General features: G+C 45.3%; 1 protein-coding gene across 2 annotated transcripts; it reads right to left on the minus strand.

The window, feature by feature from the left end:
• Positions 1–763: 763 nt before the first annotated feature.
• Positions 764–17,570, minus strand: znf653 (zinc finger protein 653). 2 transcript variants are annotated; one of them, XM_079520000.1, is made up of 10 exons: positions 17,192–17,570; positions 14,708–14,748; positions 14,273–14,605; positions 13,202–13,797; positions 11,178–11,355; positions 10,813–10,888; positions 9,406–9,517; positions 9,151–9,265; positions 8,900–8,999; positions 764–2,994 (listed from the first exon to the last, which is right to left on the minus strand). In XM_079520000.1, exons 1-10 carry the CDS (start codon positions 17,473–17,475, stop codon positions 2,817–2,819), a joined length of 2,013 nt encoding a protein of 670 aa, XP_079376126.1. In that variant the 5' UTR covers positions 17,476–17,570; the 3' UTR covers positions 764–2,816. The 2 variants fall into 2 exon arrangements, with proteins under 2 accessions (XP_079376126.1, XP_079376127.1); XM_079520001.1 differs by lacking the exon at positions 764–2,994 and adding an exon at positions 7,917–8,433.
• Between the last annotated feature and the right edge of the window lie 157 nt (positions 17,571–17,727).

Below are 17,727 nucleotides of genomic sequence, written 5' to 3' on the forward strand. Positions count from 1 at the left end.
TGGAACATTATAAAAAATGAAGCTGATAAGATTAGTGCTTTTGCATCCTGCTTGCTATGCATGATGCATCCCATGTGTCTACATCTCACTGTTTCTCAATCAGTAGTCAATGACTACTAATCATTTCCTAACAATAATAATGACTCAGACAATCAGATGCACTTACCCCTCTTGAGATTCTAACTTAAACTCCCCTTTTCTGTTCAATTTATTGGCCTCCAACTTGTCAGTAAATGACATCATCTACATGGATGGTCATAAGTCACCAGGTCATTTAGTTCAGTTTCTCGATTTCAAATCTTTTAGACGAAAATAGCAATCTACAAACTGACTGGTCGCATTGCGACACATTGTGAACTTGTAGATCTGCTATTTTCACAGAATATTCACCCCAGAATGGAGATTATAGGGTTCAAGTGGTTAAGGGTGAAATACAGAAACACAGAGACTATTTCTAGCCCTGCCTTCTGCCTGGTGGAGATAAAAAGGATCATTTAGGGGAGCTTAGTGATATGACTTTTTTCCTTCGGTTGTAAAAACATCTAAAATGAGCCCCACAGGACTGTTATCTAGTACATCTTAGCTCCCTTTAGTTTACAAGTGTACTACCTCAAGTCAAGACCTGCTTTGATTTAGATAACAGTGGCATTTCCCCATCATGCCACTTGGATTACATGTGTGCAATGCCGGACACAGGGTTCAATAAACGAGGGTTTTATTGACCATTGGACTGACACACACACACACACACACACACACAGACAGACGAGAACAGTTTAATGATCATTTGTTTCAAACAAATGCCTCAGAAATAAAATATGTGCCATATTCAGGTTTTACAGTGATGTATCAGCTGATAAGACTGACAGGAGACAAAAAGTGCATCTGTTTCAAAACTACATTAACACACACACACACACACACACACACACACACACACACACACACACACACACACACACACACACACACACACACACACACACACACACACACACACACACACACACACACACACACACACACACACACACACACACACACACACACACACACACACACACACACACACACACACACACACACACACACACGAGAAAGGGAAGTGGACCACACAATCTTCCTGAGAAATTAAGTACCATATCAAATCACACTGGAACAGTACTTCTCATCACGCGGCATTCAAAATTGAAATACTGTTGCGCAAGACCCCCCCCCCCCCCCCCCCCCCCCCGGCTGCCTCCGATTGGCCTACCGATACCTTGCTCTGTGGTTACCAGACTGTCCTCCGAGGTGGACAGTCTGGTGGCCACTCACGCGAGGTTACAAAAGGTCTGTGGTGGGAAAAATTGCTCTGTGTTGGCATTACCTTGGGTGGGTAATAATTTACTATTCTGTCCATATCGGGTTGCAACGCGAACAGGGCCGAGTCGGCTCTAGCGACCTTCGCAACGTCCCGACACGGCAACTCACGCGTGGCTCAAGTTCCCTAGAGACGGCGCCCCCTCCGTCTAGGTCTAAAACTATACTTTATCGGCGCGGAGGAAAAAAATAGTCTGCAGTTGTTGGAAAAATAGTGGCGGCAGCGGGATTCGAACCCGGGAGGTGTGGGTTCAGAGTCCAACTAGTAGGAGGGGAGCCAATCAGAGGCAGGCGGGGGCGGGTCTTTGCGCAACAGTATTGCCGCTGTGAACGACGCTTCTTATCACAGCCTGCGTCAGAACACTTGAGTGATGGACAAAAAAGGACAAATCTACAATCAATAGGACTCTGCTTGTGTAGAGTTACACAATGGTCAACATAGACAAAGGGAATTAGCAGAACGAAGACCAACATTGATCTTCAAAAAATCACCTTCAATAATCCAATTATAACAATGATGTAATATAACAATGTAATCATCTTCAATAATCCCAATTAATACAACCATGTCATAAAAAACATTCACACTGCTAAGCTGTTGCCTTTTTCACCATGAATGAATGCCCCATTTTATACTTTTGTGTTGCCAGTTTCAAAAGCAGCAAAAATAGCCATAGAATCTCGCAGCGCATGTTGACACACTGCATAGTATATCAGCAGTCATCGCCATTTTAAACGTTTAAAATAATCTGTGGGCTTCATTGATATTTGTGACTTTACTTGGAACAGTCTTTTTAACATTTCCTGAAAAGTATGTCTTGGACATAACAAGGTTTCTGCCTGACAGCGATGCCATCCTTGACTCGGCAGATAGCATTCACTGCAAATTTGATCTGCATCAGTTTTCCATACTCTTCTTACATTGATTCAAAGCTCATTATTCAGTGAACCCCTTTAGTGAGAAAGAAGTAAAATAAATCGTTGCATTGAATTGGGGGAAACACCACCAACAAAGTGCTAAGTATCAGGAATCGTACAAATCCGACGCTCTAATCGATGTGTAAACAGTCATGCTGAATCGTGACATCAACAGTGGATTGAGGTTTTGCTTTTGACCGTTTCACTGTTTATCTGCTGCGTACAGCCTGTGTCCAGCACAGCTGGAAGACGCCTCTGAGCTGAATCATGTCTTTATCAACAGTCTCTGTAAAGACACATTTAGGACCATCCTGAACAACACACTGTCAAATCCTCAGTGTTCATTTCACTCTAAAGAGTGTACAAATGGAAGCAAATGGACCCGTCCATTTGTACCCTGATGATATTACTGTACAGGAGACACGCTGCTTCAGAGGCAGAGGCTTTGCCTCCGCTTTATAACTTCCTGCAGGTCTCTCTGGGTCATCCCATGTCCTATTAGTAACATCTTGTCTTTGTTTATTTGCCCAACCCTTTCAGGTTGATTGCTTGTCGGGGTGGCTCTTCAGCTTGTGGAATTTGACACTGTCCAACTTTTCAAACCTCTTCCCACAGTGCTCGCAGGTGAAGTTGTAGTGGGCTTCTGGCTTGTGCTTCTTCATGTGCCAGTTGAGAGACGCCCGCTGGCGACACTGGTACCCACAGATCTCACATCTGGAGAGGGGTTGAGAGGGAGAGACGGAAGGTTCAGCAGATGGAGAGAGGGTTGAGAGGGAGAGACGGAAGGTTCAGCAGATGGAGAGAGGGTTGAGAGGGAGAGACGGAAGGTTCAGCAGATGGAGAGAGGGTTGAGAGGGAGAGACGGAAGGTTCAGCAGATGGAGAGAGGGTTGAGAGGGAGAGACGGAAGGTTCAGCAGATAGAGAGAGGGTTGAGAGGGAGAGACGGAAGGTTCAGCAGATGGAGAGAGGGTTGAGAGGGAGAGACGGAAGGTTCAGCAGATGGAGAGAGGGGTTGAGAGGGAGAGACGGAAGGTTCAGCAGATGGAGAGGGTTGAGAGGGAGAGATGGAAGGTTCAGCAGATAGAGGGGTTGAGAGGGAGAGATGGAAGGTTCAGCAGATAGAGGGGTTGAGAGGGAGAGATGGAAGGTTCAGCAGATGGAGAGAGGGGTTGAGAGGGAGAGACGGAAGGTTCAGCAGATGAAGAGAGGGTTGAGAGGGAGAGATGGAAGGTTCAGCAGATGGAGAGAGGGGTTGAGAGGGAGAGACGGAAGGTTCAGCAGATGGAGAGGGTTGAGAGGGAGAGATGGAAGGTTCAGCAGATGGAGAGGGGTTGAGAGGGAGAGACGGAAGGTTCAGCAGATGGAGAGAGGGGTTGAGAGGGAGAGACGGAAGGTTCAGCAGATGAGAGAGGGTTGAGAGGGAGAGACAGAAGGTTCAGCAGATAGAGAGGGTCGAGAGGGAAGGTTCAGCAGATGAGAGAGGGTTGAGAGGGAGAGACAGAAGGTTCAGCAGATGAGAGAGGGTTGAGAGGGAGAGATGGAAGGTTCAGCAGATGAGAGAGGGTTGAGAGGGAGAGACGGAAGGTTCAGCAGATGGAGAGAGGGTTGAGAGGGAGAGACGGAAGGTTCAGCAGATGGAGAGAGGGTTGAGAGGGAGAGACGGAAGGTTCAGCAGATAGAGAGAGGGTTGAGAGGGAGAGACGGAAGGTTCAGCAGATGGAGAGAGGGTTGAGAGGGAGAGACGGAAGGTTCAGCAGATGGAGAGAGGGGTTGAGAGGGAGAGACGGAAGGTTCAGCAGATGGAGAGGGTTGAGAGGGAGAGATGGAAGGTTCAGCAGATAGAGGGGTTGAGAGGGAGAGATGGAAGGTTCAGCAGATAGAGGGGTTGAGAGGGAGAGATGGAAGGTTCAGCAGATGGAGAGAGGGGTTGAGAGGGAGAGACGGAAGGTTCAGCAGATGAAGAGAGGGTTGAGAGGGAGAGATGGAAGGTTCAGCAGATGGAGAGAGGGGTTGAGAGGGAGAGACGGAAGGTTCAGCAGATGGAGAGGGTTGAGAGGGAGAGATGGAAGGTTCAGCAGATGGAGAGGGGTTGAGAGGGAGAGACGGAAGGTTCAGCAGATGGAGAGAGGGGTTGAGAGGGAGAGACGGAAGGTTCAGCAGATGAGAGAGGGTTGAGAGGGAGAGACAGAAGGTTCAGCAGATAGAGAGGGTCGAGAGGGAGAGAGGGAAGGTTCAGCAGATGAGAGAGGGTTGAGAGGGAGAGACAGAAGGTTCAGCAGATGAGAGAGGGTTGAGAGGGAGAGATGGAAGGTTCAGCAGATAGAGAGGGTCGAGAGGGAGAGAGGGAAGGTTCAGCAGATGGAGAGAGGGGTTGAGAGGGAGAGATGGAAGGTTCAGCAGATGAAGAGAGGGAGAGATGGAAGGTTCAGCAGATGGAGAGAGGGGTTGAGAGGGAGAGATGGAAGGTTCAGCAGATGAAGAGAGGGTTGAGAGGGAGAGATGGAAGGTTCAGCAGATAGAGAGGGTCGAGAGGGAGAGACGGAAGGTTCAGCAGATGGAGAGGGTTGAGAGGGAGAGACGGAAGGTTCAGCAGATAGAGAGGGTTGAGAGGGAGAGACGGAAGGTTCAGCAGATAGAGAGGGTTGAGAGGGAGAGACGGAAGGTTCAGCAGATAGAGAGGGTTGAGAGGGAGAGACGGAAGGTTCAGCAGATAGAGAGGGTCGAGAGGGAGAGATGGAAGGTTCAGCAGATGGAGAGAGGGTTGAGAGGGAGAGACGGAAGGTTCAGCAGATGGAGAGAGGGTTGAGAGGGAGAGACGGAAGGTTCAGCAGATGGAGAGAGGGTTGAGAGGGAGAGACGGAAGGTTCAGCAGATGGAGAGAGGGTTGAGAGGGAGAGACGGAAGGTTCAGCAGATGGAGAGGGGTTGAGAGGGAGAGATGGAAGGTTCAGCAGATGGAGAGAGGGGTTGAGAGGGAGAGATGGAAGGTTCAGCAGATGGAGAGAGGGTTGAGAGGGAGAGATGGAAGGTTCAGCAGATGAGAGAGGGTTGAGAGGGAGAGATGGAAGGTTCAGCAGATGGAGAGAGGGTTGAGAGGGAGAGATGGAAGGTTCAGCAGATCATGTAACCGAGAGAAGCGTGATGGAGGTAGGGTGGAAGGGTCAAATGGAGGGGTGGGGTGTCATGTTCATGTTTAGAGAAGTTCACTTATTTTCACCCTGCAATAATGGGCTGCAGTGATCTTAAATGTTACCCTCAATGTGATAAGACTTTTAAAAACCCTTCATTGACACCCGTGTGAAATGCGGGGCGCTCTTGTCATCGTACATCAATTTATGTTGGCGGACATTTGACTTGCTACATAAGGTGGTCCCAGACCCTTATTGGCCAAGCGCTCCCACCAACATGATTGGTTAGTTGATTTTCTTAGATATGACGTAAATTTTCCCTTCAATGTCAATGACGCTTAATGTTTAATTTACGTCAATTTTAGCAGAATTTTGACCTAATTTCTCCGTTCATTGTCAATGGCAAATCTTGAGACGTGTGGGGACAAAAGCTGTTCATAGAAGGGGCTAGCGCCCCTTAAAAATCACACCTGTGTGATGTGAGGGGCGATCTTATCATTATACATCATCTCATTCCGGCCAATCAGAATTTGCGTGTTACGCAATGTTTGTGTTTACACGAACACTCAGAATTGTCCATTCATTGTCAAAGGGATTTAATGTTTGTGTAGGACAAGATTTGTGTTGGCACACACACCAAAAGCTGGACATAGGAGGGGCTATCGCCTCTCAAAAAATAATAGGGTTGAATTAATCACAACAGTGATCAACATTTAGATTACATAAACTATCACTATTTGGTAATAAATAACCTCCTAAACTCTTAGGCCCCAATTCAAAACAGTGTACCTAATTAGCAGAAAAAAACTCACATTACACAAACACATAAATATCCACTTCCGTTTTATCTGTTAACTTTGCATGAAGATATCCAGTTGATCTTCCAAATCTTGCAATGATATTGCTTATTATGGTGAGATACAATGAGACAACATTCATGTTTGTATTGACACTGATCTGCATTTTTCCCACCAGTGGGTGAGTAAGTAATCAGATTCTAGATACAGCCAAGGCAACAAATCTCTGCTGCTGGCCAGGTTAAAGGTTTAAACGGGGCACAGGGATAACGTCCGTGCCCACCACCACCACGGAGAACAGGGCTGAGAATCTGCCGCGGTGCCGTCTGGCTCCAACAAACAATAATGGCCTTGTTCAACGGTGGGGAAGTGGGGCGGGGAGGGTGATGTGATGTCCCTTCCACATGCTATGCCCTTCCACTGAAACTCGGGCTGGCGACTTCGCGTGTACTGGAGGGGACACGTTGTGTACGAGCTTGTCCACTACACCCTCCCTAAATTAACCAACCAGTGACAGCAGTGACAAGGGCCTACAGACAGTACGAGGGGGCGACCGTTACTCAGGGGTAGTGGCCGGTAGAGCAGCCGGATGGTTCCCAGTTCGATCCGGGCTCCCTCAGAGTTAGTGTCGAAGTGTCCTTGAGCAAGACCTATTTCTCCTGATGTGCAGGTTGGTGCCTTGCATGGTGTGTGTGAATGGGTGAATGAAATGCACAATCTATGTAAAGTACTTTGGATACACTGGGCGGACACTGGGGAGAGACACTGGTGGGACACTGGGCGGACACTGGGGAGACAATGGGGAGACACTAGGGGGACACTGGGCGAATACTGGGGAGACACTGGGGAGACACTGGGGGAACACTGGGGGAACACTGGGCGGACACTGGGGAGAGACACTGGTGGGACACTGGGGAGACACTAGGGGGACACTGGGCGAACCTGGGGACCACCAACCTGACTATAGAATCAACCTGGTGACCACCCTGACTATAGAATCAACCTGGGGACCACCACCCTGACTATAGAATCAACCTGGTGACCACCCTGACTATAGAATCAACCTGGGGACCACCACCCTGACTATAGAATCAACCTGGGGACCACCACCCTGACTACAGAATCAACCTGGGGACCACCACCCTGACTTGAATCAACCTGGGGACCACCACCCTGACTATAGAATCAACCTGGGGACCACCACCCTGACTACAGAATCAACCTGGGGACCACCACCCTGACTTGAATCAACCTGGGGACCACCACCCTGACTATAGAATCAACCTGGGGACCACCACCCTGACTTGAATCAACCTGGGGACCACCACCCTGACTATAGAATCAACCTGGGGACCACCACCCTGACTATAGAATCAACCTGGGGACCACCACCCTGACTATAGAATCAACCTGGGGACCACCACCCTGACTACAGAATCAACCTGGGGACCACCACCCTGACTATAGAATCAACCTGGGGACCACCACCCTGACTACAGAATCAACCTGGGGACCACCACCCTGACTATAGAATCAACCTGGGGACCACCACCCTGACTATAGAATCAACCTGGGGACCACCACCCTGACTATAGAATCAACCTGGGGACCACCACCCTGACTATAGAATCAACCTGGGGACCACCAACCTGACTATAGAATCAACCTGGGGACCACCACCCTTACTATAGAATCAACCTGGGGACCACCACCCTGACTATAGAATCAACCTGGGGACATTTCCTTTTAAAAATAATGATGCATATCTATCAAAGACCCCCTAAGGATGTCCAGTTAAAAAAACGATTTAGAAAAATTAAAATATGTAGGCACAGTTGCAGTCCAAAGTAAGTCCAAAGTATGTAGTAGCCAGTAGATGGCGCAATTTCACCATTTCGATGACGTCAAACTGAGCACAGCTCAGCTTTCAGGTCAAGATTGATTGATTGATTTTTATTCACAGAATGGGTACAGTTAGAAGGTACAGGTCAATACAAAAACTGCTCTGAGGATAAAACCAGAAAAAACACTAAGACTAGGGGTTCGGTTCTCCATTTTCAATTCATCAGGAAACGATGACATTTCAGTCATAATATATTCTGGTTTAGAGGGTGTTATTAGGCTGTAGTGTCAATCAATTAATATTCAGATCGACAGGAAAATCAACATAACACTTATAATGAATTATCATATGGCTGGTTGCCATGGTTGGTCTCTGGCTGGAAAATCTACAGAAAGAAACAGGCAGATAACTTTGTGCATGCTTTGAGTTTGTATGTTTATGTATGAATTATTCTGCTCGGAATGATCGTAATCCATTTAGGCCTGACGTCGAAATTTAAAAAACTTTCTTCTAAATCATGACAGTTTTCTGAAATACCTATGTTTATATCTCAGTGGTGGTCAATATTTCATGTCAAGGACCTCAAAAATTATATGTAATTGGCCGCCGACCCTCATCTGAAAATATGTTGTTCCGGGGACCTCCCCAGAAGCAAAGATTTGAGTTAAAAACGCTCTGAAAGAATATATTCAAAGACTTGCGCCACATTTTCACGATTTTTCAAAAAATAGCAGATCTACAAGCTTTTTCAATAGCTAAAGCATAACATAATTCTTAAAACACCAAGGGGTTCCCGCCCAGAATGGGTTAAAAAAAAGTACAAATGCTGAGGCTTTTTATTAGTAACTTACTGAAGTGGTGTTTCTCCTGTGTGCGTCCTCCTGTGAACCTCCAGGTGATTCTTGCGTTTGAATGACTTCCCACATGTTTCACAGATGAAGTCTCTGACTCCTAGAGAACAATATAAAAATATGGGATGAAGTAAAATGCCTGGCCGACGTGTGTGTGTGTGTGTGTGTGTGTGTGTGTGTGTGTGTGTGTGTGTGTGTGTGTGTGTGTGTGTGTGTGTCATGGTGCGTCACGGTGTGTGCGTGTACTATACCTGAGTGGATGATCATATGGCGATGCAGGTGGTTTGACAGATAGAACTTTTTTCCACAACCTGGATGTGGGCAAACCTTGGTTCTCCCCTTCCGGTGAACCAAGTTCACGTGGTTCTTTGATAAAGAAAGGTGGGGAACAAAAAAGGATATCACTATCATTGTTAGAACAATCAGTTTAACAGCCTTCTATTCCATATCAGTACTACATGGCAGAAACGAAACCCTTCAACGAAGCATCCAGAAATAGATTTTACCTGAAAGCTGCTGATAGCTACATACACTTGGCTACAGCCCTCGTATGGACAATGGAACATCTTGAGCATGCCATCTGCTTCGATGACAGGGCCTCGCCTGTTTCTCCTTGATCTGACACAGCAAAATTGTAGTTATAATTGGAAGTGTATGGCTGCAGTGGCTCTGCTGGATTTGAAAATACATCAATCAACTCCTCTGTACTCCAAGTCACCGTTCTGGTTATTCTTAGAGCAGAGGTTCACATACTAACATAATGCTCCATGCAGCAATACAAACTGACCAGGCAAATCTTAGTGTTTAAAGTGCTTCAGACTAGAGCTCTTCACAGGTCCTCCAGAACCCGAAACCTTACCTGAGACCGGAGTGGTTGGGTAATCAAATCTTTTCTTCCATATTTAATTTTTTCAAATTGACCTTTAAACTCAACATGCAACATATGTGTGAATTAGTTTTAATTATTAATTAAAACCACATAGTACTGTTCTCACATATTTGATAATTATGTGAGTGAGTGCTTATGTTGAGTGAGAGGAGTAGAGTGATGATACAACTTTTATTTTCCCCGATAGGATTTGTGCAGATTTTGGACAAAACTTAAATATGCTTCTACTGTCACATTTTGTGGAATTGCAAGGAAGAGGTCAACCATGAAAAAGGCACCAGACCAGGTCTCAGTTTTAAAGACATTTTGGAACTGTAAAGACATCTACTTAGTTCAAACACAACAGTAGTAACATTTTTAAAATAGATTAGCAATTTTCTGAGTGAATGAACTAGGGCCAAGTTTGAGAAACAAAAACACACATGCTTTGAAGTTACCAGTTTAGTATTGGCATTAAGCTAATCACCTGCTATTGTTTCCATTTTATTATTATCCTGTCTGTGTGTGAACTCCAGCAATTATAGCATTTGTCTACTATTTTTTATTTTTATTTCCTGAGTTGATGTTTGGCAACACATACTGTAGTGTCCAATTGTTTGTCTTATTGCTTTCTGTATGTCGCTGTCTATTCTTGTTCATGAAAAATGAATACAATTTAAGTTGAAAAAAAGCTAATCACCTGCCCCCTAGGGTAGGTACCCTCACAACAAACATGCAGTAATCCTGGTCTCTAAACTGCCTCCCCCTGGCCAGCCGGGGCACCTGATGGAGGGGAAAGGAACTGGTCGGAATAACGTGTTCCTTCCACACGCTACGTCCGGCCGGGGAAACTCCCCCCCTGTCAGGTGAAAAAAAGCAGCTTGGACTCCTCATGCATAGAAGGAAGCATGAGGTCGGTCCACTGCCTCCCCCAGGTTGGCAGAGGAAGTGTAGCGCCCAGGATTACATTAGATAATTGACACTGGGTGAAAAAATGGATTGCAAAATTATTGTGGGATAATTTTTTTTTTTTAAAGCTAATCACCTGCTCAAGCTCCTGTGAAGCTCTCTCTCACAGCTAGGTTCAACAGTGGGTTGTAGCAGTTGCTTCTCATTCATGGCTGGGGAGGAGACAGCACGATCCATCAATCAATCAATAGATCAATGCAAATAATCTATAATGCAGAATACTGTATGTGATCTAGTGTTTATCAACCAGCGGGTCGGGACCAAAAGTGAGCCGCCAAGCCTCCTCACAGGAACTAGGGACAACAACATGTAAACTTACGGTAGGGTACTACTAAGTGATATTTTTGACATCATTTACTCTACCTTTAAATCCTTTCTGGAAAAAAAGTAAAATGTTAAAGCTTACATAGCAAATGGTAAATTCTAAAATAAAGAGTCAACCTGTGATGGATTCATCTTCCTCTGTTGTCCCGAGGTCTGGGTCTGATTGGCAGACATGGTTGTAGGTCACGCCCTCAATGACAGTGCAGGTGACTTCCTCTACGTCTCCGCCTCCCATATTGAGTTGGATTCCCTCTGACGCCAGAGCTTCATAACTGGGGCCAGTGATGATAATCAGCTGTAAATGACACACATGGGTAGTACTAGTTTTACAATTTACAATTTACAATCAGCTTTGCTTTAACAATAAAAGAAAACTACAAAGGCGCAATTCTGACAAATTGCAAGTCACACTGATGAAGGCTGGATAGCCAGAACGTCTGTCCATTTGTGATGTAGAGATAAAATAAATAATTAAAAATGCATTCTTGGTGTGTGCGACCCTTTACCTATTTTACAATTAAGACATGTTTTCAAATTCAAACAGTCTCATCCTACGATGAATAGTTCTGAAGTTATGTCAATATGTACAATAGGTTAATCAACAATTGACCTTCTTGACCTCAACTACCAAATACTTCCGATATTGAGAGATATGGCAAGACTTTAAGAATTAATCTGAATTTGACATTTAAATAACAAGTTGAGATTTTCTCTCTGTTTTTAAAGAGAAAAGGAACGGAAGGGAAAGAGGATATTGATTTTCGTTCTTACGTTTTTGAGGGGCGCTAGCCCCTCCTATATACAGGTTTAATGTTTGTTTTTAGTTCGATGTTTGTTTTAAAAAAGCCATTGACAATGAAGAGAATTTAATGTTTGTTTTACATCATCATTACATCACCTAATCATAGCAACATGAGTTAGATTATAATATATTAGAGTTAGTTAGTTAGAGTTAGTTACACGTAAAACATACCTGTATGTATTACGTTTGAATCGTTGTATTGTCAGGTAAAAATAATGGGCACCATAATGTGCCCTTGTTGGCTATTGATATCTTGGGTTAGTAAAAGGTACTGTGATCGGTGCAATGCGATCGAGTCGGTTGGGTATGTATGCCAGGGTAAAAATAAAAAGATCACACCCGTGTGAACTGAGTGGTGCAAGGTCTTATATAGTCTGATCAGCTATGTCAGTGACGTCACACACTAACCATAGTAACCATGCTCACCTTTGCACGGACACGTAGGTATACAGGTATACAAACATACAGACAAAGCTGGTTGTTGGAGTGGTTTGCACCACTCAAAAATGATAAGAGCGCCCCTCAGTTCACACGGGTGTGATTTTTTCTTCATTATGTGCCGTCTAGCATAATGTACTATGAGGTGTGCTAGACTAGAGAATGTATGGTTTACATTTACGTACATGCTGGAATTGGGGACAACACAGTGTGATGGTTGCCATCCAACACTTGATAAAACTGATAAAGTTATAGAAAACAAGAATGACTCAGTCATAACTGCCAGCTGCAGCAAGCTCTCGTTTATGAACATCTATAATCAGTTTGTGTGCCGCAGCCTCTGCCTCAGCTCAACGGCTTCTGTGGCGTTTAGAGTATGTAGCCAATACGGCTTCACGTTGTGGCGTTTAGAGTATGTAGCCAATACGGCTTCACGTTGTGGCGTTCAGAGTATGTAGCCAATACGGCTTCACGTTGTGGCGTTCAGAGTATGTAGCCAATACGGCTTCACGTTGTGGCGTTCAGAGTATGTAGCCAATACGGCTTCACGTTGTGGCGTTCAGAGTATGTAGCCAATACGGCTTCACGTTGTGGCGTTTAGAGTATGTAGCCAATACGGCTTCACGTTGTGGCGTTTAGAGTATAGAGCCAATACGGCTTCACGTTGTGGCGTTCAGAGTATGTAGCCAATACGGCAACCAATATATTTCACGTTGCTGCGTTCAGAGTATGGGTTTTATGCTGTTCAGTGACTATGGGTTTTATGGGCAAGTCTCCCATTGGCTTAGACTAGAGGCAGCCAATGAGGATAAAGTGTCGACTACGGTCGCTAGTAGAGGATGGTGAACGCAAAAAGAAGAGAAAAATGGATACAGTGAGTGAATAGCTCTCAAGGACCTACCTGTGAGCCTTCTAGAGTTGCCCTCTGGTCTGGTATCTCACAACTGGTCACCACCGTTTGCAGAGTCTGAGGGTCAAATAACTCTCCTTGCTCTGGCACCTGCATGGGCGGTGGAACCAACAGGTCAGGTTGAGAGCCAAATCCAACATGGTCACTCGGGCTCCGGTAGAGTGAAGGGTCCTCATCCGTCTTCTCCAGTCTGTCCGTTAGAGATGCAGTCACTACCACGCACTCATAGCCATCCGGTGAAGCCCCCATTCCTTCATCTCTGAGTCTTTCCCTCCCACCGACACACTCTTCTTCTTCTCCTCTGCCATCCCCAATTCTGCCTCCACATCTGTCTCTTCTCATATCCTGCACCTCTTCTTCATCCTCTGAGTCAATGGGCTCACCCTCCGCATGAAATGCATCGTCTGTCTCATTAGAGCCCTGTTGTCTCCCCATGACCATCTCCATCTCCCAGACAGTCTGCTCCGACAGTGGGATGTCTCTGGAGGGAGCCACCATGCTGGGCAGGTGGTTGAGATTCGTGGCCTGTTCCACACAGGCCATGGGCGTATCTTGCACCCGAGAACCATCCAGATTTTCTTCAGCGTCTAGAGAATGGTAAACAGATAATTTGTAGTCACTTTACTGAACTATGTTAAGAGCAGCCAGCCAGCCAAAAGCAAATAAATATTTGCATGTTTATACGATCAACTTAGCCTAAGAGGGAAAATGTGCTCAAAGAAAGCCAAAATGAGTGAGGTACTATAACTTGACTAGATGAAAGGGCATAACCTTTCATGGTCAAAGAGTGTCCATTTGTAGACTGCTTTACATTATAACATTATATACAACGGAGAGTGTAGATTTTGTGTTTACTTTCATCTCGTTTACACTTAAAGTACTTTACCACTACAATGAAACCAGTCCCGACATGTTCTTTTGAGGAAATGGAGAGTCGAGCTGGAAAAGGGCCTGGTTAAATTAGTTATTACAAAGTCAAACATAGATAAGAATCGTATTTCCTTCTCTGACGTCCATATTTAAACCTTCTGCTATCAGCTATAGTTTTACGACTCCAACAACCTTTGAGCTGTCTGTCAGCAATCGTTTCCCTTCTCCTCTTCCTAGTCATGATGCCTTTTGCCACTGGGATGTTTATTCTGCTAACCGTCTCTCCATCATCATCATCCTCTCCATTCAACTCCCCCTCGGGCTCTGAATCACTAGCCTCCCTCGGTGGCGAGTAAAGGAACTGCACAAAAGAGTGGTCGGCATCACACTGCCAGATGGCTGTAGTGGAGAAGCCCAGCTGGGGCTCCAGGACTCTGAGCTGGGGCTCGTGAAGGCATGTGTCGCAGTGTTCCTGGTACCATGTCACCAGGCTATGCAGGCTCGACACGCGCGGCTCCTTCCTTCCTGTGAAAGAATAGGAGTGTAAAACTGATCAAATAATAGCAACTGTTACCGAGTGATTTAACGGTTATTGTTTTAATGCACCGATACAACCTGATTTCTTACCCCTTTTGAGCTTTTCTGATAACTCTGGGGAAATCTTCTTCCTATTAGACAGATATACGAAAAGGATATTTGGATATTGCCTGGATAAGCAATGCACAATGGAACACAGTGACACACACCAAAAAATGTGGTGAAGATACCAAGTTGCCAACACATTGGTGGCTGCATCATGTCAGAAATTATAATTATTAGTTAGCCGCAATTTTCAACTCTAGATTTTTTTATAATGGGATGAATCTAGAGTTGCAATACCCTCCATTGACTCCCCACTCATCCATTTGCGTTTGCGATCTGCTTGTCTTAAACAACGTTAAACTCACCAACATTGCAGCTGTAGTCCAAGCTTGAATTATTCTCTTTCAATCTGACGAGCTTGTTTTTCATAAAAATCCCCCGTAGAAGTTATGAGCTACTTTCTGTCAAGAAGAAGAAATGTTGGAGTTTGGAAGCACTCGTTTTTATTAAGGGGTCGCGCTGCTGCCGCCTGCATTATGTGCAAATGCGAAACAGATGCATGCAGGGACGTTCAGTGACTTACGACGAGCGCTTCCAAACTCCTGCACAGAATTTCTTCACAGAAAGTAGCTCATAACATGTCTACGGGGGATTTTTATGAAAAACAAGCTCGGCAGATTGAAAGAGGATAATTCAAGCTTGGACTACAGCTGCAATGTTGGTGAGTTTAACGTCGTTTAAGACAAGCAGATCGCAAACGCAAATGGATGAGTGGGGAGTCAATGGAGGGTATTGCAACTCTAGATTCATCCCATTATAAAAAAAAAGTCTAGAGTTGCAAATTGCGGCTAATTGTCTCCACCAGGCCGAAGGCATGGGGAGAGAGTATGTTTTGCACTCCGTCCGTCCGTCCGTCCGTGTGTGTGTGTGTGTCCGTCTGTCCGTCCGTCCTTCCGTCTGTGAACAGCTAATCTCCGGCACCGTTAACCCGGTCGATGCCAAATTTTGCACACACACTCCCTGGAGGCCAACGATGAACCTCTACCCCAAAATTTCCAGAACGGCCTGTTAAAGCGCCACCAGGAAGCCGCTTTGTGCAAAACAAGTTTTTGGACAGTACACCTACAGATTTTGTCCAAACATCACGCAAATTGGTACACAGTCTCTCTAGAGCCATTCAACGAAACGGGTCTTTCAGATTTCTCAGACTCCATCCTGATTGGCTAAGATTGGCTTCCAAAGTTCGCAGGATTGCTCAGTTTCAAACAAAATGCTGCAAATCATGAACACATCGTGTGATTTCCGTGCAATTGTGCACGCACATTCCCACTAGGCCGAGGAGGAAATGCCACATGAACATTTTCAACTCAGCCTCGTGGTGGCGCTATAACTGGCCGAAAAGTGTTTTTACCTATAACTGCACGGATCTGTGGATAACTTTGTATGGCAACTCCCTAGAGGCCAAGGAAAAACCTTTGCCTGGAATTTTTCACATCTGCTCTTTATAGCGCCACCAGGAGGCCGACATATGTAAAACACATTTTCTAATATTACTCCTTCAGATTTTATCCAAATTTCACGCAAATCGGTACACATGCTCTTCATAGTCATGTGATCAAGACGGGTTTGTTTGATTTCTCATAATCCACCCTCATTGGCTACGATTGGCTTCTAAACTTTTCAGGAGTAGCCTGCTTTGTATCCGCTTTGTACAAATCGCCACAACTACTCAACGCAGCGTCCGATTGTGGTGAAACTGTGCATGCATATTCCCACTAGGCTTTGGAAGAAATGCCACTTGCCAGTTTTCAAATCAGCCTCATGGTGGCGCTACAACAGGCCAAGCCGCGTCACACACACACGTTTATATTGCTCCTAAACATTTTGCCAAACATCACACACACACTCCTATCCTCCTGGTGGAGACCTGTGCCCAGAAGGGCACTTTTTCTAGTTATTAGTATGCTATGCACCTGTCTTCTACTACAATGGTTTTCAACCCTTTTCACATCAAGGTCCATTATATATTCAGCATCTGAGCCACGGACCACCATTTGATGATTTAGCCTCTCTCTTTAGCCAAAAATAAAGAATATGTTTTGTTATCGTTGCCTCGTTGGATAAGATTTTGTCCACAATTCCATGCTGTATTGATGTGGTATCATAGGAGAATACAGGTAAATGTTGACCAAAATAACAATTCTTCTACATTCTCTGATTGTATATTAAGTAATGCAGATGTCTAGCAGATATTTAACAATAATTTAACTTTTGAGAGTATAAAATGAAACCAAATTGGTTTCATTTTACACTCTCAAGAGTTAGAGATCTATAAAGGTCCATTTGGTTACCAACTCTCCATCATTTAGCTGGGGACCGCCTGGAAGAACCAACCCCCTCAAGAACCACTGGTGGTCGCCGGACCATTGGTTGAAAATCACTGTACTAGGCTAGGCTAGCATCTTTTGATTGAATACTATATTAACAGTTTGCAGACATAAGGAATACAGTGAGCATAGCTCGCCTTACCCGGTAGAGTATTTCTGCTGGTACTTCTCTCCATAGGTTGAGTTAAGAAGGATTAGATACTCTGCCAGTCCGGCGTCGCTCAAACTCGTCCGCCTGCGGAGTTCACTCCACAGCTTGTGGGACTCTCCCAGGTAGACCCGTCGCACGTCGTACTTCTTTCTGGACTCCAGACGCCGCTGTGCTCGGTCGGAGTCGTTGAGCCTGGGCCGCCCTCTGCAGCGCCTCAGAGCGGCAGCACGGTCCAGCGACGGCGCCTCAACTTCTTCTGCATAGCGATCCGCCATCTTGGCAACAACAACAGCTGTGTTGTGATTGCCAAAAGATTACGGAAGCTGTAGTCTGGCCTAACAGGAAGTCGGAATGTGTATGCATGCACATGTATTGTATATTATATAATATAATATAACAAAACATGCGTGTATCCTTGGTGCAAAATCCAAAAATCCAGTGTAAGCATACGCGTGTGGTGTAGTATAGGTGCCAGCCAGGGGAACAACAACGAGTGTACGGTAATATTCAGTGTGCACTTTTAAAAA

The sequence above is a fragment of the Electrona antarctica genome (genome assembly GCF_951216825.1).
Source record: "Electrona antarctica genome assembly, chromosome: 14".
Lineage (NCBI taxonomy): Eukaryota > Metazoa > Chordata > Actinopteri > Myctophiformes > Myctophidae > Electrona > Electrona antarctica.

Bases quoted from the DNA above. Each gene is read 5' to 3' on its own strand.
- znf653 (XM_079520000.1), bottom strand. From the start codon at position 17,475: ATGGCGGATCGCTATGCAGAAGAAGTTGAGGCGCCGTCGCTGGACCGT. The intron at 11,356-13,201 runs GTAGGTCCTTGA...TGTCATTTACAG, and splicing joins CAACTCTAGAAGGCTCACAG to CTGATTATCATCACTGGCCC. The intron at 9,266-9,405 runs GTAAAATCTATT...TCTTTATCAAAG, and splicing joins TAGCTATCAGCAGCTTTCAG to AACCACGTGAACTTGGTTCA.